Source organism: Juglans microcarpa x Juglans regia, chromosome 4D, assembly GCF_004785595.1.
Source record: "Juglans microcarpa x Juglans regia isolate MS1-56 chromosome 4D, Jm3101_v1.0, whole genome shotgun sequence".
Lineage (NCBI taxonomy): Eukaryota > Viridiplantae > Streptophyta > Magnoliopsida > Fagales > Juglandaceae > Juglans > Juglans microcarpa x Juglans regia.
In genome coordinates this window covers 10,587,206-10,611,005 of record NC_054600.1, presented here as the reverse complement: position 1 = coordinate 10,611,005, position 23,800 = coordinate 10,587,206, and the positions used below count along the sequence as shown (strand labels likewise).

General features: G+C 41.9%; 2 protein-coding genes across 2 annotated transcripts; one reads left to right on the top strand and one right to left on the bottom strand.

Moving 5' to 3' along the window:
- The first annotated feature begins 463 nt into the window (after positions 1-463).
- On the top strand, positions 464-14,408 carry LOC121259171 (mediator of RNA polymerase II transcription subunit 14-like). The gene is given in 10 exon segments (XM_041160673.1): positions 464-930; positions 5,504-6,583; positions 6,896-6,993; positions 7,461-7,597; positions 7,600-7,634; positions 7,767-8,787; positions 8,893-9,911; positions 10,820-11,907; positions 13,038-13,707; positions 13,710-14,408. Coding segments are annotated over 10 exon segments (5,529 nt in total). The 5' UTR covers positions 464-684; the 3' UTR covers positions 13,845-14,408.
- Positions 14,409-15,118: 710 nt separating this feature from the next.
- LOC121259172 (pentatricopeptide repeat-containing protein At3g04750, mitochondrial) lies at positions 15,119-17,221 on the bottom strand. Its single transcript, XM_041160675.1, has one exon. The coding sequence runs from the start codon at positions 17,124-17,126 to the stop codon at positions 15,153-15,155; it is 1,974 nt and encodes a 657-aa protein (XP_041016609.1). The 5' UTR covers positions 17,127-17,221; the 3' UTR covers positions 15,119-15,152.
- Between the last annotated feature and the right edge of the window lie 6,579 nt (positions 17,222-23,800).

Genomic DNA, 23,800 nt, shown 5'->3' with positions numbered 1-23,800 from the left:
GATGGCATTTTGGTCATTTGACATAAACTGACATGGATAATAGGCCAACTATAGAGTACACGGGAGGCCGTCTACTGACTGTAACTAGCAGTTCTCTGTTTGATAAGTACTTCGAGCCACAGATTTGTTATAGTATATTAAAAAAATAAAAAAAGAACTTTCCATGTCTTTTTTCGAAAGTGGCACTAACTAACTTTGAGTGGCAAAGCATCCATCGCCCATCGCATAAAAGCCAAAATGGAAAATAGCTCAAGACCTATACAATTCCTTTATAAAGTGTAAAACAAATAATTATTTGCTATTCTAATATTTTTTTTTTTTAACTTTATTTCAAGTCAAGCTTCTTTGAATCAGATTATAATTAATTGACTTTTGTAGAGCTATTATTATTAATTTAATTTTGAGAATTTAAATAAATTTCATTTTCATCATGAAATGAAATGTGACCGCCTTCTTCTTTCCCCTGTTAACGTTACTGATTATTCTCTTTGTTATCAACCGAAATCAGACAATTTCTACGCACAATATACAGTAGTGAAGAAAGAGCCTATATCAACTCTCTCTCTCTCTCTCTCTGACCAAGGAATCAAACCCTAGTGTCCATGTTTCCTCTATGGTAGATCTCTCACCGGAGGGACCACCATAACGAGAGGAGGCCCTTTCCACACGGCACTGCCAACGTCAATGGCCGCGGAGCTAGGGCAACAAACCGTGGAGTTCTCGGCTCTCGTCACCCGGGCCGCCGAGGACTCTTTCCTCGCCCTCAATGAGCTTGTGGAGAAGGAGAAGTCCAGGTCGTTCTCTACCTCCGCCTCTGCAGCACGAGACACGCAGTCCGACACCGAGAGGAAGATTAATCTCCTCAAGTACATTGTCAAGACCCAGCAGCGCATGCTCCGCCTCAACGTCCTCGCCAAGTGGTGCCAACAGGTCAGACCCTGGGATCTTTTTCTCCCGATTTGGACCGGGGGGTGTTCCGAGGGTTTTGATTAGGGTGGCCAGTCGGAATTGTCGTTGCGGTTCAAGTTTTTAATCTTAGGCTAGCAGAAGTTGCGGTTGAACAAATTATTTAAAAAGGAATGTGACTTTGGGTGGTGTGTTAGATTTGAGGAGTAGTGAAGAAGGAAAGAAATGGCTCCACAGAATAAAATGTTTCTTTAATTTTAGTTGAATTTGAGTTCGACCCAATTTGAATTTAACTTCTGTTCTGGGGTTTATGACTTGAAGTAGGGGTGCTATCCGCCCCCTACGGCCAGGGCCAACCCTATCCTGCCCCCCGCATGGGCGGGGGTTGGGATTTTTTCCCCGGGCTCCGCCCCCGTCCATGTGGGGGCAGGATACCCAGTCCGTTGATGGGGGTGCAGGGGGGGACCTCCAACCGTCCACCCCCCCCCCCAATCTCCACAACAATGAACAATTAAGTGATTCACAATTCACAGCACATTCATTGAGCACAATCAAGCAATTCACAAAACCACATGCACATTCAAATCCTCTACAATTCACAATCTCATTTTCCTTTAATCCCATCCTCCAATCTCCATCCGTGTAACGCCCCGTTCCCGGAGGTCCGGAGAGTTAGCTCTTAATACTTAAAATTAACTTAAATAACACAACTATAAACTCCAGAAAATCCCATAAAATATTAATACACTTAATCAAACCAAAAATCTAAATTCCTCCATGGCGACAATAAAGAAATCCCCAATAACATAAATTAGAAATTCTCCAAAAACTCGAAACCATCCTCAACTCATCAAATCAAATACCCGAAAAATAAATCAGTTTACTAACTACGACTCTCAAATAAGCATTTGTACCCTCAGGCACTTATTCCACTACGATCATCACACTTTGCTAAACTTTCTACTCTTGCTCTCCAGCTGAACCATCAAAATTATCTGAAAAATATATGGAGATAAGGGGTGAGTTATCAACAACTCAATAAGCAAAGCACATATACCAGTGTGTAAACATGAGCATTTACAGAAATCAGAATGCGGAACAAACATTTTCATTTTCAGAGTGCGGAAGCAGAACATGTCATCAAAATATCAGAGCGAAGATTTGGAAATAATTTCATTAAAAATATTCTTTGGCATAGCACAAAAGATCATCATCATCATCAGAACATCATATCAGAACAGAGGCCATGTATAACCCCCGTGGTAGGGTTGTGCATCTGCGGATAACCAAGCAGAACATAAAACACTCTGTCACCAAGGTGTGCACTCAAAACAGAGACCACTACTATAACCCGTGGCAGGGCCGTATCCACTATTATTACCCGTGGTTGGGCCGTATCCACTATTATAACCCGTGGTTGGGCCGTATGCCACTATTATCACCCGTGGCAGGGCCGTAATTGAACAGAGCGGAAACAGAATCAAACTCAGAATCAGAGAGTCATGCCAAACGTTTTCAGAAATCACGTCTCATCCAAACAGGGTACAGAACCAAAAATCTTCTGAACAGAACAAAATCATATCACAACATAATTTATGCACAAATTTCATATTCGCTCTCTTTTTCAAAGTTCAGAAACAGAATGTCAAAAATAAGCTCATGTCAACACCAGTCATGACAGAAAATACTTTCTTCTCAAACAGAATCTCATGAGTAATGCAAAACAAATAACTAAGGTAGTTCACATTTCTTTTCGTAATAAAACATGCATATTTTCCAAAAAGGACCTCAGTTCATTTTATTTAATGCAAAGTCTAGCATAGGAACCCCGCTTACCTGGACTTCTTAGCTTTTCAGAAATTTCCTCAAAATGCTGAACAATTATTAATTGTCACCTATAACATAATGACGTAATTCTCATAAATTTCCAATCGAACACAAATTTCAATATTTAACCTAAGATGTTAAAATAACCTATTTTAATTCTTCAAAAACCTAACTTCACGTAACCCTAAAATATCGTCACATTTTCTAAATTCATCAATGTCCCAATAATTAGTCTGAACAAAATACAAAACTAACTTAATAAAAGACTTATCTGTATAAAAAAAAAAAACCCTTCGTAAACTTCAACCCAACCCAGCCGAACTATAAAACCCATTTTAAAAATAAAATACATTCAAATCCTATTGGCTTAAGGGCAAAATGGTAATCTCATAAAAAATCTTCCCCTACACACTAATTTTACGTAAGTGCAGTACGCATAACCATAAATTCCGACCGAAACTCACAAGTGAGTGACGACGTGCGACAGGAGCTCCCGTGAGGGAAGGAGATCGTGGAGGACCCGAGTTGCGGTGGGCGGAGGCTGTCCCGACGGCAGCGCACTGGAATAGAGAGGGAGGAAGAGAGATTAGCGAGAGAGAGAGAGACGGAGAGAGAGAAACGAAGAGAGACGGAGAGGCAAATTGAGTTCGGGGGCAGCTTACCGAGTGGAGAGTGACGAACTTGGATGGAAAGCAGCGCCCAACAATGCACGCTGAGCGGCGGCGCTCGGCTGGTTTGCGTCGAATAGCAGCAAACAGAAACGGAAACACAAAGATACTCTGTTTTCGGAGACAAAACAGAGGTTCCTTCAATGGCTTGAACGATGGTTTAGGGCGGGACGCGACGGCAGCGTTGAGTCTGATTCGTGGGGTGCTGCTACGAGAAAGACGCTGGCGGCAGCGACTGGATCGTGATGTGGAAGAGTTTGGCAGGGAGACCACCCTTCGGTGGTGGTTGTGCGGTTCTCGTGGGACTCGGGCAGTGGTTATAGCCTGGTGGTAAGCAAGGCTGCGTGCGTGAATCAAAGATTGGGCGCGGCAGGGTGGTGAACGAGCTAGAGGGCGACCGCTGTTTGCCAAGAGGGGAAGAAGAAAAAAATATAAACTGGGCTAAGGCTTCGCGTAGGAGGGCAGCGGCGGCAGTATCCTTCGAATACGTACCAATATATAAGTGGAGAAACAAGAAAAGAAAACCCTAGATGAAAAAATCAGACGGACGCGGGACGTGCATGAGGGACGTGTGTGTGCATGCATGCCGTGAACGAAAGCGTGCGTGTATGCATGCTGTGCGACAGAAAAAAATAAGCCGTGTGAAAAAAAAAAATACTATAAACGGAAAGAGAAGGAAACGAAACAAAAATATAAAACAAGCGGGGAGAATAAAAATAATAAAAAAAATTAATAAATAAACGGCATAGATTTCCAAATAAAAAAAAATTCACAGTCCAACTATACCAATCTTGGATCCGGGTGTTACAATCCGCAAATAAAAAAAGAAAAAATATGGGGCAATTCACGAAGATATTCGAGAGTGAGCCATTGAGCCCTACCTACATTTGCCCGGCACTGAGGTTGAGACGGCAATGGAAATCTGTGACGGCAACGGCGACGGCGACTCGAGATGACGATGGTGATTGGAGAGGCAAACGGTGACTCGAGAATCGCAGAGAGAGAGAGAGAGAGAGAGGAGAAGATGAATGGCAAGAATAAGAGAAACAAGGGTTGGGGGAGCTCTTCGACTGGGTATTAACCCATAATTAAAACGCCAGGGGTATTAAAAAAAAAACCCAGGCACAAAACGACGTTGTTTTGTGCCGGGGGGGGGGGGGGGGGGTGTTAACTGGGTGGTCAATCAAACTTTAAAACTTTTTAATTTAGGCAAATTCCTGATTTAGTAATTTTAGGTTCTACAAAATATTTGGAATTGAGAATTCTTTAGCTGTTAATAAAAATTTCTACAAAATATGTGAAATTGAGAATTCTTTTACCGATAAAAAAGTTTCTACAAAATATGTGAAATTGGGTGGGTTAATTGGATTTAGTGTTTTTTTTTTTTTTGGTTGCCAATTACTTAAAAGAAACAATGCGGAGGATTTAGTAGGCTTCGACTCAGTTGTTACCAGATACCTGGTGCCAACGAAAAAAAGTTGGCTTGCTCAGGTGTGAATGGGAAATTAAAGGTTGTGAACTTCTTTGTTTTATTTGGGCTGAAAAATGTTAATTTTGATAGTGTTTTGGTCCATTAGACTCCAAAGAGTTTGGTTTCGGATCTAATCTTTGCTCAGAATAAGCTTTGTAAATTTAGGTTCTTTTATTAAATGCATAGCAGTAAGTATGTGCTTTTTGGTGTTTCTAATGGAAGTTAATTGGAAGTGTGAGTTTCGGTTTTATTTTGCTGTTTTGTACTAAGACAATTTGTGTGCTTTTGTCTGGGTGGCCAATTAGTTTGGAAAGGAAACATAAATCTGAACTTTTTAGTCAAATTCAACACCCTAATTGTACACTTTCCAAATTGAACTCAATATACTTACCAGAAGTTACGAACTGTTTGGTTGTTTAGAAAATAGAAAAAGGAAATAAAATATGAAAATTATTTTACTTTTTAACTTGTTAACATATTTCACGGAGTCTCAACCACGTGTTTTCCTCTTATTTTAGTTGAGAAACTTACATTTTCTCCCGTGTTTTTATTTCCATGGAAGTAGAAAGATTTAAAAAACCTGTGCCATGCAATTTTAAAGTACATCCTATTTTCTGGCTTAATTCTGCAGGTCCCTTTGATACAGTACTGTCAGCAGCTAGGATCCATTCTATCTAGCCATGATACGTGTTTCACACAAGCTGCAGATTCATTGTTTTTCATGCATGAGGGGTTACAGCAAGCTCATGCTCCTGTCCATGATGTGCCATCTGCTATAGAAGTGCTTCTTACTGGAAGTTATCAATGTTTACCAAAGTGTGTAGAAAATGTGGGTATTCAGAGCACATTATCTGAGGATGAGCAAAAGCCAGCTTTGAAAAAGTTGGACACACTTGTACAGTCTAAATTACTTGAAGTTTCACTGCCGAAAGAAATTTCTGAGGTAAAAGTTTCCAATGGCACTGCACTGCTGCGTGTGGATGGGGAATTTAAGGTTTTAGTTACTCTTGGTTATCGAGGACACCTATCAATGTGGAGGATTTTACATTTGGAGCTACTTGTTGGAGAGAGAAGTGGACTTGTGAAGTTGGAAGAATCACGACAGCACATTCTTGGAGATGATTTAGAGCGGAGAATGGCTGCAGCAGAAAACCCATTCATGACATTATACACAGTTCTCCATGAGCTTTGCATTGCGCTTATCATGGACACTGTCATCAGGCAAGTGAAAGCCCTTCAACAAGGAAGATGGAAAGACACAATCCAATTTGAGCTCGTATCTGATGGTAGTATTAGTCATGGAGGTAGTGCTAGTTCTACGCAACTGAATCCAGATGGAGAATCTGACTTCTCTGCTCTACGAACTCCAGTGCTAAAAGTTTTATACTGGTTAGATTTCGATAAGATCTCCGGAACATCTGAATCAAAATCATGCCCATTTATTAAAATTGAACCAGGACAAGATCTGCACATAAAGTGTCTACATAGTACATTTGTCATAGATCCATTAACTGGGATGGAGGCAGAGTTTTATCTAGATCAAAGTTATATTGATGTTGAGAAGTTGCTGCTAAGAGCTATAAGTTGTAACAGATATACTCGTTTGCTTGAAATTCAGAAAGAGCTAGGGAAAAGTGTGCAGATCTGCCGAGTGGCTGATGATGTTGTTCTTCAGTCAAACTTTGATGAACCTGATGTTGACTATAAAAGGGTTAGTTCGTTGAATTGGTTATAGATGTTGATATTTTTCACTTGTTGGTAATGTATATGTGGTGTTGCCTGATAGAACTTTACATAAATTGGCATTCTTATTCTGTTGTATGTTTGCAGAAGATCATTGCTTACCATCCAAATTCCATTGTGGATCCTCTTTCTTTTTCTTCCTTTTTTACTTTATTTATATTCATCAGAAGCCTATTAATGTTTTTTCATGCATTTTCTTTCTGGTGCTTATGACTTTCCTTTCTTTGTTTGGGATGAAGCTCATGAACTTCACCCTGCTTAAACGAATTTCTGTCTGCAGAATGATAAGAAGTCTGACAGCAGGGAATACGAGGGGCAGGAAGTATTACGTGTTCGTGCTTATGGTTCATCATTTTTCACCCTTGGAATTAATATAAGGTATCTTCCTTTATTGGTGCAACTATACATGACTTTATGTTCAATCCACTGTATTCAATCATCTCTTTCATTATACATGCTTGCATGATGGTATTGAATAGACATGAATGACAAAATCTTTTGAGGATCACAAGAGGACATTGGAGGAGCTCAAAACTTTTTGTTTTTTTTTAATCAATTCCCTTTTATGTTGGACTGCTTAAATAGACGTTAATGGGCTAATCTACATGCCTTTCCTATGTACTTGGGCTGCACCTTTTGTGTTTTTTCTTAATAACGAATTGTTGCTTTTAAAAAAACTAAATTGAATAGATCTATGCCTTCCAAAAAGCTTATATGTTTCATAAAAGGAAAAGGGAAAAGAAGAAACAAAGATGAACGAAATGGGCCCTTATCTATTCTGCCAAGTTGTGTTCCAGGAAAAACTTTGAACTTTCTGCAGAATATCTAAGATTTCTGATGTGCAGGAATGGTTGCTTTCTCCTTCAGTCATCCCAGAATATTCTTGAACCTTCAGTATTGTTAGATTGTGAAGAAGCTTTGAATCAAGGAAGCATGACTGTGGGCGAGGTTTTTATGAGCTTGAGAAGCAAAAGCATCCTGCATTATTTGCCTCTATTGGCAGGTTTTTAGGCCTTGAGGTAAATAGTTGTTCTCATTGCTTTCCTTTCGAAGAAGAAAAAATAATATCATTTGATTTTAGACTGGTGATTGGTATTCAAACATGTGGCTTCAGTTAGTATCCTCAAGGCAGCAAATTTTGGTTCTTGCAGGTGTATGATCATGGTTTTGCTGCAGTTAAAGTACCTAAGAACATGGTGAATGGTTCATCAATGTTGCTGATGGGGTTTCCAGACTGTGGGAGCTCATATTTTCTGCTGATGCTACTTGATGAGGAGTTTAAACCCCTGTTCAAATTGTTAGAGACTCGGCCAGATCCATCTGGAAAAGCCCATTCTTCTAACAACCTAAACCATGTGATTCACGTAAAAAAAATAGACATTGGCCAGATGCAGATTCTTGAAGATGAAATGAATATGAGCCTACTTAACTGGGGAAAGTTACTTTCCTTTATGCCTAGTGCTGCAGGTTCTAATGGTGGTTCTGAACAAGGGATTCTTCCTGAAATTGGCCTTGAGAGTTCAATGCAGTTATCAGGTTGTCCTCCTAGTTTTTCATCTGTTGTTGATGAAGTGTTTGGACATGAGAAAGGGTCATCCACAATTCCATTCTCTGTTCAAAATATCTCTTCATACGGTACATCCCCTGCTTCTTATTTTGGATCTCCTCCTATGAATCTTCATGCCATGAAGGCTGCAACCCCCTCTCCTAATTGGGACACAGGTATGCAGATATCACAGATAAATAATGTTGCAAAAGTTTCTAGTATGGACATCCATTATATTGGTTCTTTGCATTCCTCAAGCAATTTGAAGGGTCCTTTACTGTCCAATTCAGTCAGTTCGCTCTCTTCTGCTACAGGTAGGAGCACAACTATGAAAAAACTATCAGCCTCTATGTCTGAGCAGGATTTGGCATCTCTTAGATCTGGGCATTTGATTGAGGTTGGTTCATGTACCACAATGGATGATGATCAGCTCAGATTGATAAGTGATAATTCAAAGGATACATATGGGAGCAGGTCAGCTCGATTATTATCTCATCCCCAAGCCACTTCCCCTCAAATCACTGTACCAGGTGTAAAAACTAATGGACTTCAAAGTTCACCTTCCAGGCCTTTTGCTGGATCTCTCACAGTTGCTGGATCTAGCTCATGTACTACTACTCCTGTATGTAAGATTCTTTCTCCATATGAAATGGGATATATGCGTTCTTTCATTTTGAGTTCAATTCTGTTTTTTAGATATTAATATTTTACTTGAAATTGGATCTTTTCAGCCCATCCACCAGAATCTGCAATTCAAAGTCCTGGTCAAGATCTTGTTTCCAAGCATGATAGAAATCCCCGAAAGCGTACAGTTTCAGATATTTTGAGTTTGATCCCATCGCTTCAAGGTCTAGAGGCAGCTTCAGGATTTTGTAAGAAAAGGAAAATCGCAGAATCTGTTTCTGCTCTACAGCCTTCAACACAAGCACCCATATCAACAGAGATGGTGACTAAAACTGAAGGATATAGTTATGGGAAGCTTATAGTTGAAGCATATAAAGGTAATATACCTTCCGGCATTTATGTTTCAGCTCTTCTTCATGTGGTCAGACACTGTTCACTCTGCATCAAGCATGCCGGATTAACTAGCCAGATGGAGGCACTAGATATCCCTTATGTTGAAGAAGTAGGGTTAAAAAATGCATCCTCAAGTATATGGTTCCGGCTTCCATTTGCTAGAGGAGATTTGTGGCAACACATATGCTTGCGGCTTGGCAGACCAGGAAGCATGTATTGGGATGTGAAAATTAAGGACCAGCACTTCAGGGATTTATGGGACCTTCAAAAAAGAAGCAGTAATACACCATGGGGTTCTGGCATTCGCATAGCCAATACATCTGATATAGATTCTCATATTCGATATGATCCAGATGGTGTTGTTCTTAGTTATCAATCTGTTGAGGCTGATAGTATGAAGAAGCTGGTGGCTGATATCCGAAGGCTCTCCAATGCAAGACTGTTTGCCCTTGTCATGCAGAAGCTGCTTGGAGTACGAGCAGATGAGAAGCTAGAAGAGTGCTGTACAAACTCTGATATTAAAGCACCAACTGGAATCAGAGGTGCTCCTGGGACAGCTGATAAGTTATCAGAGCAGATGAGACTGGCATTTAGAATTGAAGCCGTTGGATTAATGAGCTTGTGGTTTAGTTTTGGTTCAGGGGTCTTAGCCCGCTTTGTCGTCGAGTGGGAATCAAGTAAAGAGGGTTGCACAATGCATGTCTCTCCTGACCAACTTTGGCCGCACACAAAGGTTTGTTCAACTTTATTCAATGATGTTGTTTTGTTCCTGTACAACCACTTGTTTTTTGGGAGGGGGTGGGGGTGGGGCTTGGGGTCTTTATAACCCTTTTTTGTTTTCCATTGCCTCGTATTTGGGGAATTTAATTGGGATCTGATCTTTTGTTGAATTTTTGCCTCTTATATGCTGGCATTACGCTATCTTTCATGTCCTGTATCTGGCCTAGTCTGTTCTCTACTGTATCATATGTTGGTGCTTTCTTTGTTATCTACACTTCCCTTCTCATATTACAAATCAAAAAATTGTTGCTTAACTTAGGGCTAGCATTACTATTCTGTAAAATGTCTTGATCAACAAATATACAAACATTTTCTCGTGGAATTTCAGGTATTTTTCGGCGTCATTTGTTTTCGCAGATGAGATGAAATGAGATGAATTGAGATAAAAGTTAAAAGTTGAATAAAATATTGTTATAATTTTTTTTTAATATTATTTTTGTTTTGAGATTTGAAAAAGTTGAATTGTTTATTTTATTTTATGTGGAAATTTAAAAAAGTTATAATGATTAGATTAGATGATATGACAAGTTTTGTAAAAGTGAACGAGGACTTAATTGTATCTGCCAGTGGTGTTGCGCAGAACTGTAAATGTAATATTGATTATGGTTGTGGTATCCTACCATTGAAAGCTTTTAAATAACTGAGGGAAGATAATTTCAGACAGCTCAGATTAATGTCAAAATGTTTAACAAAAGCTCAAGCAAAAAAAAAAAAAAAAAAAATCCTAATTTTCTAGTTTCATGATTGTGACTGAAAACAAATTACTTTAGAATCTAGCTGTCGGCGCTTCCCATTCCACCCCCTCCCCCCAAAAATTAATTTTAACATGCATTTATATATTGAGTTTTTCTGTCTGTACAGTTTCTTGAAGATTTTATAAATGGGGCTGAAGTTGCATCCCTTCTGGACTGCATTCGTCTGACTGCAGGGCCCTTGCATGCTCTTGCAGCTGCAACTCGACCTGCACGAGCGGGTCCTGTTCCAGGGGTCACTGGGGTCGTAGCAGCTGTGTCTTCTATCCCAAAACAGGCAGGGTACATGACATCATCTCTGGGTCTCTTGCCTGGCAATTCGGCCATGAATGTCAGTCAAGCTGGTTCTGTTCCTGCAGGGAACCCAACTGCATCTTCTGCTACAAGCATTCTTGCCTATCAGGGCCTTCATGGAGCTGCAATGTTAGCTGCTGCTTGTCGTGGTGGCCCTGGCATTGTCCCAAGCTCATTGTTGCCCATTGATGTCTCTGTTGTGTTGCGTAGTCCATACTGGATACGAATCATATATCGCAAAAACTTTGCAGTTGACATGCACTGCTTAGCAGGAGATCAGGTATGGTTGCAGCCGGCGACTCCACCAAAGGGAGGCTCTTCAATTGGAGGGTCATTACCATGTCCACAGTTTCGTCCTTTTATCATGGAGCATGTTGCTCAGGAACTAAATGGATTAGATCCTAATTTCACCAGTGGTCAACAGATGGTGGGTGGACTTGTAAATTCAAACACTCAAAACCCAAGTTCAGGCTCTCAATTGTCTGCTGCCAATGGAAACAGAGTTAACCTCCTTAGTTCGGCTGCAATGGCTAGGGCAGGAAACCAAATAGCTGGTTTGAACCACATGGGAAATGCTCTTTCAGGATCTTCAAGTTTAGCTGTTGTGGGCTCTGGAGTGGCTTTACGTAGATCCCCAGGCACAAGTGTCCCAGCACATGTGAGAGGAGAACTGAATACTGCTATTATTGGTCTTGGGGATGATGGCGGTTATGGAGGCGGCTGGGTTCCTCTTGTTGCCCTTAAGAAGGTTCTAAGAGGTATTCTCAAGTACCTTGGAGTGCTATGGCTTTTTGCCCAGCTGCCTCATCTTTTGAAAGAGATCCTAGGATCAATTTTGAAAGACAACGAAGGTGCACTTTTGAATCTGGACCAGGAGCAGCCCGCCTTGCGCTTCTTTGTAGGGTAAGAGTTCAAATGAGTCTCCTGTTCTTATTGTAGACTGTTTCTGTCTTTACATCTTAGAAACTTCCTTTTTTCAAGTTTTTGGTTGTCTCTGATGTTATTCATAGAATAGTGCACACGATCTTTGGTGCTATGCTCTTTAACTTTCATAATACTTAATTTATTCAGATTATGATCAATGATAAATCCAAATCAAATCAAAGATGTGCATATAGAAACTAGTGGAAATCTCATAGTGGGATTTTATCTCGGAGCAATAATGGTTGTACCATAATTGGAATATGAAAAGAAAATGGATGAATTGTTAAGTTGTGTTTGGTTGTTGAACCAAATGCAACTCTTCTCAAACTAATCATTAATGGGATCTAGTACTTTTTCAAGTTCCCATAAAAGTTAAACTCATCTTAACCTACTTTATACATTTCAACCTAAAAAGTTAAACCCATCTCAACCTAAAAAACTTAACCCATCTCAATGGGACCCATAATATATTACCATCTACAACCCAACTCAACTCATCTCAATATTCAAACATAGCAGATCTTCAGGGATAAGGTTCCTCAAATTTTGAGATGTGGATGATGTGTTCGTTGATCTGCGTGTGGGCTATCTGGGACGTGTAATAAGACTTTGGATCATCTGGTTCTTGCTTTCTCCTCACAAATGCCACTGAGTTCTATCTATCTGTCCATTTTCCTGAGTATGGATATAAAGCTTTTTGATCGGTTTTGGTTTTTGCTTCTCACCCATCAGTATTGAGGTAATTGATCCACTCAGGTTTTTTGAATTCTCAACTTAAAGCATATATAATTTTTTATGGCCCTCTAATTCATAATTGTAGTTCATCTTACCCTTTCAGCTCTTTTTGAATTCATTGCTTGGACCTTGCCATCCACACTTAACTTGTTGGCAATTTGAGTTATTATGCTTATAGATTGCATAAAGTTTGTAAATGCTTTTGTTCTCCTGAGTTTGTTTCTTACATTGTATAAGAGAAGTACCCCAGTGCTGCTTCGGTATAGATTACCTTGAGGATATTCACTATTTCCTTGCCTTTAATTAGCTTGCTTGTGTCGCACTTAGTTCTTAAGTTGCAGGGTTGCTGGATCTGATTTCATGTCTTTCTGCAGGGGCTATGTATTTGCTGTAAGTGTCCACAGAGTTCAACTTCTTCTTCAAGTCCTTAGTGTGAAACGCTTCCATCAACAGCAGCAGCAGCAACAGCAGCAAAACTCAGCAGCACAAGAGGAACTAGCTCATTCTGAAATAAGTGAGATATGCGATTACTTCAGCCGCCGTGTTGCATCAGAGCCCTATGATACTCCACGTGTTGCTTCATTCATTACTCTTCTCACCTTACCCATCTCTATTCTTAGAGAATTCTTGAAACTAATAGCATGGAAAAAAGGATTAGACCTGGCACAGGGTGGAGACATAGCTCCTGCACAGAAACCACGTATTGAATTATGTCTTGAAAATCATACCGGGTTGAATAATGAGAATAACTCCGAGAATTCATCTGTGGCCAAAAGCAATATCCATTATGATCGGCCCCATAACTCTGTTGATTTTGCACTAACTGTTGTTCTAGATCCCACACACATACCCTACATAAATGCTGCTGGAGGTGCTGCTTGGTTGCCCTACTGTGTTTCTGTGAGGCTCAGATATATATTTGGGGAAAACCCTAGCGTATCTTTCCTTGATATGGAAGGAAGCCATGGGGGTCAAGCTTGCTGGTTTCATGTTGATGACTGGGAGAAATGTAAACAGAGGGTTGCTCGAGCTGTGGAGGTTAAACAGAGGGTTGCTCACCAGCGGATGTGAGCCAAGGAAGATTGAGATTAGTTGCAGATGGTGTGCAAAGAACACTGCATTTGTGCCTTCAAGGTTTAAGGGATGGTGGTGGGTTTACAGCGAGCTCTGGGTCAAAGTGACTACTTGGGTCAGTTTCACTAGCAACATATGATCCTCGACAATTCGCATTTGGCAGTGAAACTTTTGGGGTTGTGTTGGTTTGCAACGATTTCTGAATTTTTCTCTCAGGTTACGCGAATTGGAGAAACTTGGAGTCATGAGTCATGGGGGAAGAGGAACCTGGTAATAGATGATATAAGAAGTTCGAATGATAAACTTTCAGAGCTTTTGGAGAGATGGACAGTCAATATTAGGCAGCGTTAATTAGCTGACTTAGATCTCTAATAGGCTGGACCGGGACGATATATTTGGACCTAGATCATCCAATAAATTAGGGTGTAAGATGATTTTGAAGATTAGTGTATTGTTTTTCTTGTACAGTTCACACATGACCATAAGCTACGAACTCTGAAGAAAATCTGTTCTGCTGGAGTTGTAGACCCTGCAAGATGCTCATCTTCTTGACTAAAGACTTGTATACTCCCAAAAGAAAAAAGGAAAAACAAAATGCTCATTTTCTCTGAAAACTATTCAACAACAACGAGACTCTGATTACAATATACAGAATACTAGAGTTTATTTTTGATGGAGCCTTTACGTTCCTTGGCATTGATGTTGTATAGTTATGCTGACAAATCTAATTTTTATCCTCCTCAGTATCATTGCTCTATTGCAGGGCGTGAACTTGCTCCATACCTTTCCCCAACGTTCTAAAGTGCCAAATCATTTCAGGAAACTTTCATTTCTGGAATATAGATTCTATATGGAAAACAAATCAAAGTACAATAGCTGTTCACCCACCCAATTTAGCATCCTTTGTTAGCTTAGTGATTAGATCTGTGTTTTGCCAAGGCTGCAAATACCTTTAAATCAAGAGGGTCTACAGAAACAAAGGAGGAAATGCCAGTCAAAGTAGAAATGCTGCGGGAAGAAGCGTTTGGTAGGAACTGGACTGGGAGCTAGCATGTTTAGAAAAAGAATGTGCCTCTTTAATATCATATGATGATACCTTCTCCAGTCACAGCAGAGACAACACTTCTATGTACCATGGAATTCTTGACAGCTTGAAGCAGACCTTAATTTTCTGACTTCTGAGCTCCTTATATTCTCAGCTTAACTCATGATTATAGGATTTTACCGTAGCCTCGTTAAGCTTGGGAAATTGCACATTAAACAAGACTCCAGCAGGTAATTTCCTGAAAGTGTAGTTTCGAGGGAGAAAATCTACCAAAGATTTATCTTCCGAGAATTTTAATTTCACGTGACAAGCAAATTAGAAATCTATGCATCACCATTGTCAAAGAGGAAGCTTCAAACATAAGCAGAAATCAACATGGGTCTAGCAACGTGTGCAAAAAGTTGAATGAAAAATCAGCAGTGGACTTCATTTCACTTTTTAGACAATTCAATATGGACTGAATATCCTCCCATCTCGGATGCTGCTTATCCACTGCTACAAAATCATGAAAAACTCCATCAACAACTACGCTGCTGCAACCAGCTGTCTTCTTTACTCCCCTGCTTTCCATGAGTTCCCTTATCTTGTCTGAACAGCTCCATCTTCCCCAAGTAGCATATATGTTTGACAACAAAATATATCCGCCTGATTCGTTAGGTTCTGACTTTAGCAACTCTCTCAAAGCTATCTCTGCTAGTTCCATGTTTCCATGAGCTCTACAAGCACCCACAACTGATCCCCATATGGATTGACTTGGTTCCATTGGCATCTTGTCAATCACAATTTTCGCTTCAGCCAGCCGCCCTGCTCTTGCAAAAAGATCCACCAAACACCCGTAGTGCTCGACTCCTGGGTGAATATCATAATTTTCTTTCATGCTATTGAATATTTTGAGCCCTTCATCCACAAGTCCGCTGTGACTACAAGCAGTAAGAACAGCAACAAATGTCACCTCATTTGGCAGTACATCTCCCTGCATCTCGGAGAACAGTTCAAGAGCTTTGCTCCCATAACCATGGAATGCAAATCCAGTAATCATAGTCGTCCATACATTAACATCTTTTTCAGTTAGCCCCCTGAAAACCATAAAAGCTCTTCCAATGCTTCCACACTTGCAGTACATGTCTATTAATGATGAACCCAAAAATGCATCTATTTTTATCTGCATCCTAACCACCCAACTATGTATCGATTTCCCTTGATCCAGTCCTCCAATTTCTGCTGCAGCATGGACCAAGATTGCCATAGTAACATTATCAGGCCTAACATTATCCCCAACCATGCTATTAAATAAATTCATTACCATCATATAATCACCCTTCTGGGAGTAGCCAGACATTAAAGAATTCCAAGAGAAAAGATTCCTCTTGGGCATTTGATTGAAAGAATGGTGGGCAATGTCCAATTGCCCAACCTTGGCATATCCTGCAATCATGGTGTTCCATGAAATGATGTCCTTCACTACTAATGCATCAAAAACTCTTTGAGCAAACTCCAATTTCTTGCATTTGGCATACATATCAAGAAGAGCATTACCCAAGATCAAATTCGAAGAACTAATGTACTTCCTCTTCTCAATCCATGAATGAACAGACTTCCCTAGTTTTGCATTTCCTAACTGCCCACAAGACATAAGAAGACCCACTATCGTAAACTCATCAGGTTCAAGCCCTGAATCGACCATTTCAAAGAATAGATCCAAAGCGTCAAAACTGTAACCCCTCTTCGCATAACCAACAATCAAAATGTTAAATGATACAACATCTAGTACAGGCATATGGCGGAACACCTGATGTGCAAGCCCCAAGAGTCCATTCTCCAAATATATTTTCACCAGGGAGTTTTGCAGATATCCATAAGACGACAAGCCTGTAACAACGGCATGGCAATGGATCTGCTTGGCTTCCGATATACGTTGGGACGCCTGGAGAAGGTAAAGGAGAGCGTGCTTATCTGGGTAAATACCAGACGAGAGCATTGAAAAGTAGAGAGCAAATGATTGACTGATAGAGAAAGATGATAAGGCGGAGATCATGGTGTTGTAAATGTAGAGATTGGGATGTGGAGTATAATGGTCGAAAAGCCGGAGAGCCATGTCCAGGTTTTCGGGACGTGAGATTGCTGAGAAAAATAGAAGCCTGCTCATGGGAAACGTTTGACCAACGAGATTGGTCCTCATAATCTGACCCAATATCTGCTTGAAATGCTCCCTTGTGCTGCATTTCTCAAGCAAAACAAGAGCCGCGTGATTGAGTTGGAGCGATGCAGTTGGATCCCAGTTGGTCTGGATGTTTTTTGTTGAACGGGAACTAAGAGAGCGAATACCTCGTCCACACCAATGCATATAGAAACATCCAACAAATGCAGCAGAGTCGTGTCAGGAATGGAGTCGAATTGTTCTGTTTTGATGCGCTAAAATCTACGGACCAATTCACCTACATCAATGGTGATAGTTCTTTATTTTTTTAAAGGGTTTATATATTTCAAAATCTATTAGTTTTATTTAGTTTTTTTTTATTTTATCGCCATTTTTTTCTATTTATTTGTCATACAATCCTAAATTTAAAAAAAAAAATACAAAAGAAGGATGGTACTTGTTAATGTCATGTTTCTTACGCCTTTAGGTCAAGTTCCACCAATTCAGGTCTTCAAAACTAAGCCTGTGCAAATAGAAAAGAAAGAAACTAGGAGAGGGCGGCCTTGGGGCCAAGAGACTCCGATGCCAAAGTTAGTAGAGTATTTGATAAATTTGTAAATAACGAGGGAGTCTAGATATCTTTTTCATATTGTAAATTGCTATTTATACTGGGAGTCTGCGGGGGGACAGATCGTGCATGTCCCCGTGGAGTCCATGTCCCTTTATTCTCGTCCAAACGCCCAGTGGGCTTATGAGTGGGGGAAATCCCCTTACAGTTATCCTGTTAATTCCTATTAGATGAGTCCAATGGGAATTATGGCTTTCCTTTCTTGATTAATCAACATTTGCAATTGTGGCTATACGGTCTTTCCTTTCCTAAGACGAAGGTTGTGGATTTCTCGGTGCTCACGTGTCGCACTTCTGCTTCCCAGCTACATTCGAGTGGCTTTTTCATCTTTACACAATATCTGGCAACGATTCACCTTCAGCTTATATGACTATACTTTGACGGTTTCGTTCCGCATTAAATGGCACCCCTTCAGTCCTTTCGTCATTACTCGCATCAGGTAGTTACTTATTTCTCACGTCACATCACTAGATACGCTTTGCTGGAATTGCACAATCGTGAGGTTCTAGTACTTAATGGGGCACGTAGGTTCCTACTGCCTCGGGATGTCAACCGTCGAGCTTGCCTGTATAAGGTCCCATTTCTTCTCAGCAATGGGTTACTTTGTCTATTCTCTCCTCTGCTGGATATCTTGTGTTACCCTTCCTCTTACAAGCATTTCTCCTTGCATTGTTCTTTCCAATTCTTCTTCTTTCTCCCTGGTTGCTAATGGCCCCCAAGAAATCCTTGCGTCCTTCCTGGTTGGCAAGATCTTTTGACGCTGCCCGTGCCACAGACGGGCAGGGTGACACAGCTTCAAAGGAGTTTGCTGGCTTCTCGTGGCGTTCGGAGGTGACTCCCATCAAGTTGGAGTTGTTAAGGGAGACATACAGGGTTCTTTGGACTGTGGAACTCAAGGTGCCTCCTCCTACTGAAGGGGCAGTAGATTATGAAGGTTTTTCCTCCAAAGTGGCAGTGTACCCCGCCATGTTCTCTAGCGGTTTCAGATTGCCCTTCTGTCATCCAGTGCAAGAGGTGCTGGATTATTTCCAGTTGGCGCCTGCTCAGCTCCTTCCTAGCGCATGGAGAATCCTTGTCATGCTGCATCATTTGGCATCGTGCGTTGGAGGAGGCCAGGGATGACTACCTGAATCTCACAGCACATGAGTTCTTCTTCACCCACCATCTTCTGAGGCGAGGTCGTAACACTTACGGCTTCAAACCAATCCAAGCGTTGATTTGGCTGGAGTCACAATATACTACCAAGAGGGGATAGAGTTGCCTATTCTTCTTTTTGTCCAACAAGGGGTGGAAGTTCCCTATTGGCCAGGCCAATCGGAGCGCATTCACTGTTTACGCCATATGGGGGGTTGTGGGAGATGACAAGGATTGTTACCCTACTACGACCCCGGTCAAGACACTCAAGATCGAGGTTGTCCATGCTTCGACGAAGGCCCATCCGGATGACGTTCTTTCGAAGGCTCTGCAAGTGCTAGCTGAGGATAACCTTCATCAGCATTTGGCCCCCTCGGCCAATTTGCACTCCGACGTAGCCTTCCCGCTAAGAGAGGTCATGTCCCGGGCCCGCAGCTACTCTCCTAACCCACCAGTGGAGGGGAAAGGGAAAAAGCCCCAGAGGACCCCAACCAGAGTCGACTCTGATGACCTTCCCATTCCTCCCGGAGGTCCCTCTACTAAGGTGCTCATCATTCAGCCAGAGCAGTAGCTGCCGAGGAAAGCGATGACGATTGTGAACCTTCCTCGTGCTGTGCTGCTGGCTCGAGGAGTCATTGAGGATGTTCAACCTGAGTCGTCGATTCTCAGATCTACTGTTGAGACCGTTCCTGCAACCCCCGTCGAGCCCTTTGGTTGTGAGGGGGTCTTCAGTAGTCTCCTCGCTCCTTGGCACTACCTTCGAGCAGGTTCCTTTGCCCTTTGTTGTGGAGCATTTTGCCGAGAATAGGGGGTCCCCTGAGCAAGTTTCCATTCCGAAGTCCCCTCTACTACACTCTTCTGAGGACGAGGTCGCCTCAGATGGTGATGAAGTAGTAGGGACTGTTGCTTGGGCCAAGGAGGTGGTGGCAAGCATTCCTCTGGTTGAGGTAGCTATGGTATCTACAATCCTTGGTGCGGATGAGGAGGTTGTTGATGAGGTCCCAGCGGACTTTCGGTTGATGGATGCGAAGAGTCGTGCCGACCATATCCGTAAGGTGGATAGCAAGCTCAATAGACTTTTCACTAGGGTAAGATCTTTGCTTGTAAGCTCCCTGCACCTCTTGTTCATTTCCTTCTTTGATTTTGACCCAGACTTTTATGACAGGGCTTGGAGCGTTTGGCAACATTCATCGTGGACGGTCGAGAGGAGGTGGTGAATGAGAATAGAGCACTTCGCTCCCTTAAACAGCTGGCTTTACGCTTGCAGCGGAGGAGTGGAAGAAGAAGGGAAAGGTTGAGGAGGCCCTTGTTGACTTGTCGAGGTCCTAGGATGAGGCTAGCTTTCTTGGTCTCAAGGTGGCGTTTGCCTCTGAGACGAGGATGGGCTACAAAAGTTGCTCAAGAACTGTCAGCAAAAGCTTGAGCGGCTGCGGGCTGAAAACTTGGAGCTATGCAAGCAGCAAGGCTCTGACGATCGATCGTACAAGTGGTTGTCGAGGGACTACTAAAAGGTTTCCCAATCTCTAACTGAAAAGAGAAAAACCCTGAAAGACAAGAGGAAACGGAGGAAGGATTTGGAACTGATCAGGTCGAAGCTAGGAGTGCTTTGGAGGCCAATGATGCTACCATTCGGGGTTTGCAGGAGGAGCTATCGTACGTTCGTGGTGTCCATCAGGATGACTGGCACTTCGGTTATACTAATGGCTTGGAAAGGATGAAGACTCATATCATCTGGAATCCCCGATGCAATCTGAGGGCTCTAAGTGTGCAGGAGCTTCCCCTGAACGAAGTGTCTGTGGAACAAGTTTGCTCTTCTCTGGTGTTTGAGGTTTCAGTTCCAAACCTCCTCTTCCAAAGCTCAACTTCGCTTCTAGCCTTCATTTTCGCACACTCCAGCACACAATGCCTCTTCTCACTCTCCAAGATTGCCCTTCTATCGTCATCTCGTCCTCCTGTCTTCACCTCCTCCAACGATTTCTCACACCTTTCCACGGCAGATGGGCAACCTCTGGCGATGTCTCGGTGGTTGCTATCACCGTACAGCTCAATTAGTTGCCTCATTACATCCCTTGTTGATTTTCTTCAAGGTAATCTCTAGCGTTATCAGCACGTTGTAATGATAGAAATCCCTGTCTGCCACTTCTAATGGTTTTTTTTTTCGAGGTAACCTCTGGCATTATCGGCACATCGTAATGATAGAGATCCCTGTTTGCTACTTCTACTAGAATATGATCTTATCAGGCTTTGGTTTGCTTACGCCTCCACGAATTTCTGTCGTATCTAGTCCACTTATCTTGTATGTCATTGTAAGCCTGTAATTTGCCACTTCACGTTGTAACTTGTCTTTTTGTAACTTGTTCTTTGTAAGCTTGCGGCTTCACGTTGTAACTTGTCCCTTATAAGCTTGCAGCTTTATGTTGTAACTTGTTGCTTCACATTGTAACTTGTCAATATCATCCCTTTTGTTTACTGTTTATCTTCTACAGCCATTCTCTTTCGGAGTTTTTCCCTTTCTTCTTCTTTTTTTTTTTATGGTCGGCTTGAGGGCTTTGGCGCAGGGAATTATGGGGTCTGTGTCAGGAGGGGGGATTGCCGTCGTCTAGAACTTCATGGTTCACCCACCTCCGCCGAATCCATCCCCAACAACCCCACCGACTGACGGCTCTACTTATACTAGCCTCATTTGCCTTCGTTATTTAGTTATCCTCTTAGTGCTTTTAGCGATTTCGTTGACAAGGCTGATGTCTCTCCACTTTTCTTTGAGCCAATTTCCTTCTTTTTCGCCGTCGATCTTTGCTACCGGAGAATGGCGGCCTCTGGCTCGACCCGTCTCCTTGGTCCGCAGGGAGGTAGGTTGTCCAAGTAGTTTGGGACTAGACCCGCTCCCGCTCGTTGGCATTGCGTATTTAATTCCTGATCGAAAAATAAGCATGTCATCATAACTTTATCCTTAGCTTTGTAGGAGTTAGACTTAGCAAATTTGGCCCCTTCGGCCTATGACGCGATGTACTTGCAGCTTTTTGTCATATTGTTGATGTCTGCGTTCCTTGGTGCAGCGAAAAGGTAGGTTGTTTCGGCAATCTGTAACTGGACTTGCTCCCGCCTATTGACACTTATGAGGAAGGTAAATCTTCATATTTGAGTAGTTGAGGACTACTTGCACTCCATCAGGGAGAGGTCAGAATGCCTCAAGTCAAACCACCTAGTTGCCCCTTGAGGAGGTAATTCAGACAGCGATGTGGTTGGTCTGCTCCTTCAGCACGATGGGGGTCAGGGTAAGTGTTCGAGCAACCTTGGGGCTGGATCCGCTCTCCATCACTGAAGGGATAAGGCAGCCTCTAGCTCAACCCATCCCTTCGTTCCCCGCATGAGGTAGGTTGTTTGGGCAGTCTACTACTTGACCCACTCCTGCCTGTTGACACTGTAAGAAAGGGTAAGTTTTGGGTTAGGCTGGCGCTGAACCCACTTTTTGTTGTAGCAGAGGTCGAGGTAAGTTATTCGGGTAGCCGTGAGGCTAGTCCCTCTCTCTGCCGCAGGGAGACAAGGCAACCTCTACCTAGACCAGTCTCCTTGGTCGGTGGGGAGATAGGTTGTTCAGGCAGTCTGCTATTAGACCTGCTCTCACTTGTTGATGCTTAAAAGGAAGGTAAGTCTTTCCCTTTGTGTAGCTGAGGACTGACCTGTACTCTATCATAAGAGGGATAAAGCAGCCTTAGGCATTACACCCATCTCTTTGGTACCCCGCGGGGGAGGTAATCCGGGCAACGATGTGGCTAGTCCGCTCCTTCACCGCGATGGAGTCGAGATAAGTTTTTCGGGCCACTGAAGGTGGGGGTCATTAATGCAACGTGGTTCTCCGATTTACCTTACTCTGCTGGTATCTTTGGTGGTCCGTCGATGTTCCCATGTCAAAAGATCAAAGGTCCTCTGTCTTTTCCGCTCTATCCTATACGAGTCCCCATGAGCGGGGTGCAGCCGAGTGGCATCAAGCCTATTCGTCTCATTTGCCATCATTATTTACTTTTCCTTGTAGACGAGTTACTTTGTGGACAAGTTTGGAGCCTGGGCCTGGTATTGGGGCAAGGCCCATTATTCTTAGCCAAGCGCTCAGTGGGCTTATGAGTGAGGGGAAAATCACTTTACAGTACTCTTATTTTTATTAATTGCCCTCACTTAAAATATCATTTATAAAAGAAAAAGCTTTGAAGTTACAAAAATATAATACCAAAACTTTTGTAAAATCAAACTAAAAATATATATACAACTTCTCAATACCTACGTATTTTTTTAAGTTTTTTTTGGACAGTATCCCGTGATTTTTTAAAAAGGAACTTTTATTTGTGATTACATCTTCAAACTCTTAGGCAGTTACAAGATTTGGGAGTTGAGACTTGAGAGGCTGATGAGAACGTGCGTTACGGCCTATTTGGCAAGTCCACCTTCCCAATTCCCTTTTTTTTTTTTCTTATATCCATTGTGATCTGCTCCAAAATGCTTTCGAGGAAGGATTAGTCTATTTGGCCCAACCAATCCTTCGAGACTATGGGCTTGGTTCCGATAGTTTTTGAACCTTTCATGACCACCTAAACAAAGTTGCAGTTTCTTCTTGAAAACCGATCTGATTAGTTGTTCTTCTGTGTGTGTAAATTTATAGGTAGGGCGAGCTTCTCATGACCACGAGAGAGGAGGTAGAGAAGTATAATAGAATTAAAAACCTAATAATTTTGCATTCATCCTGCGGCTCTATGCCTAGTTTCATATATTATTCGCAAGAACACAACAGAATTATGTACAAATCTTCCATTTGAACATCATTTTGATGCTAAATATTTTAAGGATCAAATCAATTGGGTCTTTTGTTAATTGATTTATCTAAAAGCTCATTTGATTTACATGGGCCTAGAAGACATCGTGCCACCTTTAATGGCTGATTGCAGCACTTGCACCTGCAGGGCTGGTGACATATCATTTAGTTCCATTCCTTGACCTTACCATCACTTATGGGGTTGCTTGAGCTGTTTAGGCTCCACCAAGCACCAGTAAGAAGGAACAACTTTGACAAGAGAGAGCCGTGCTGTTTATTGTTTAAGATAAACAATAGATTCATAGCTCTTAAAGA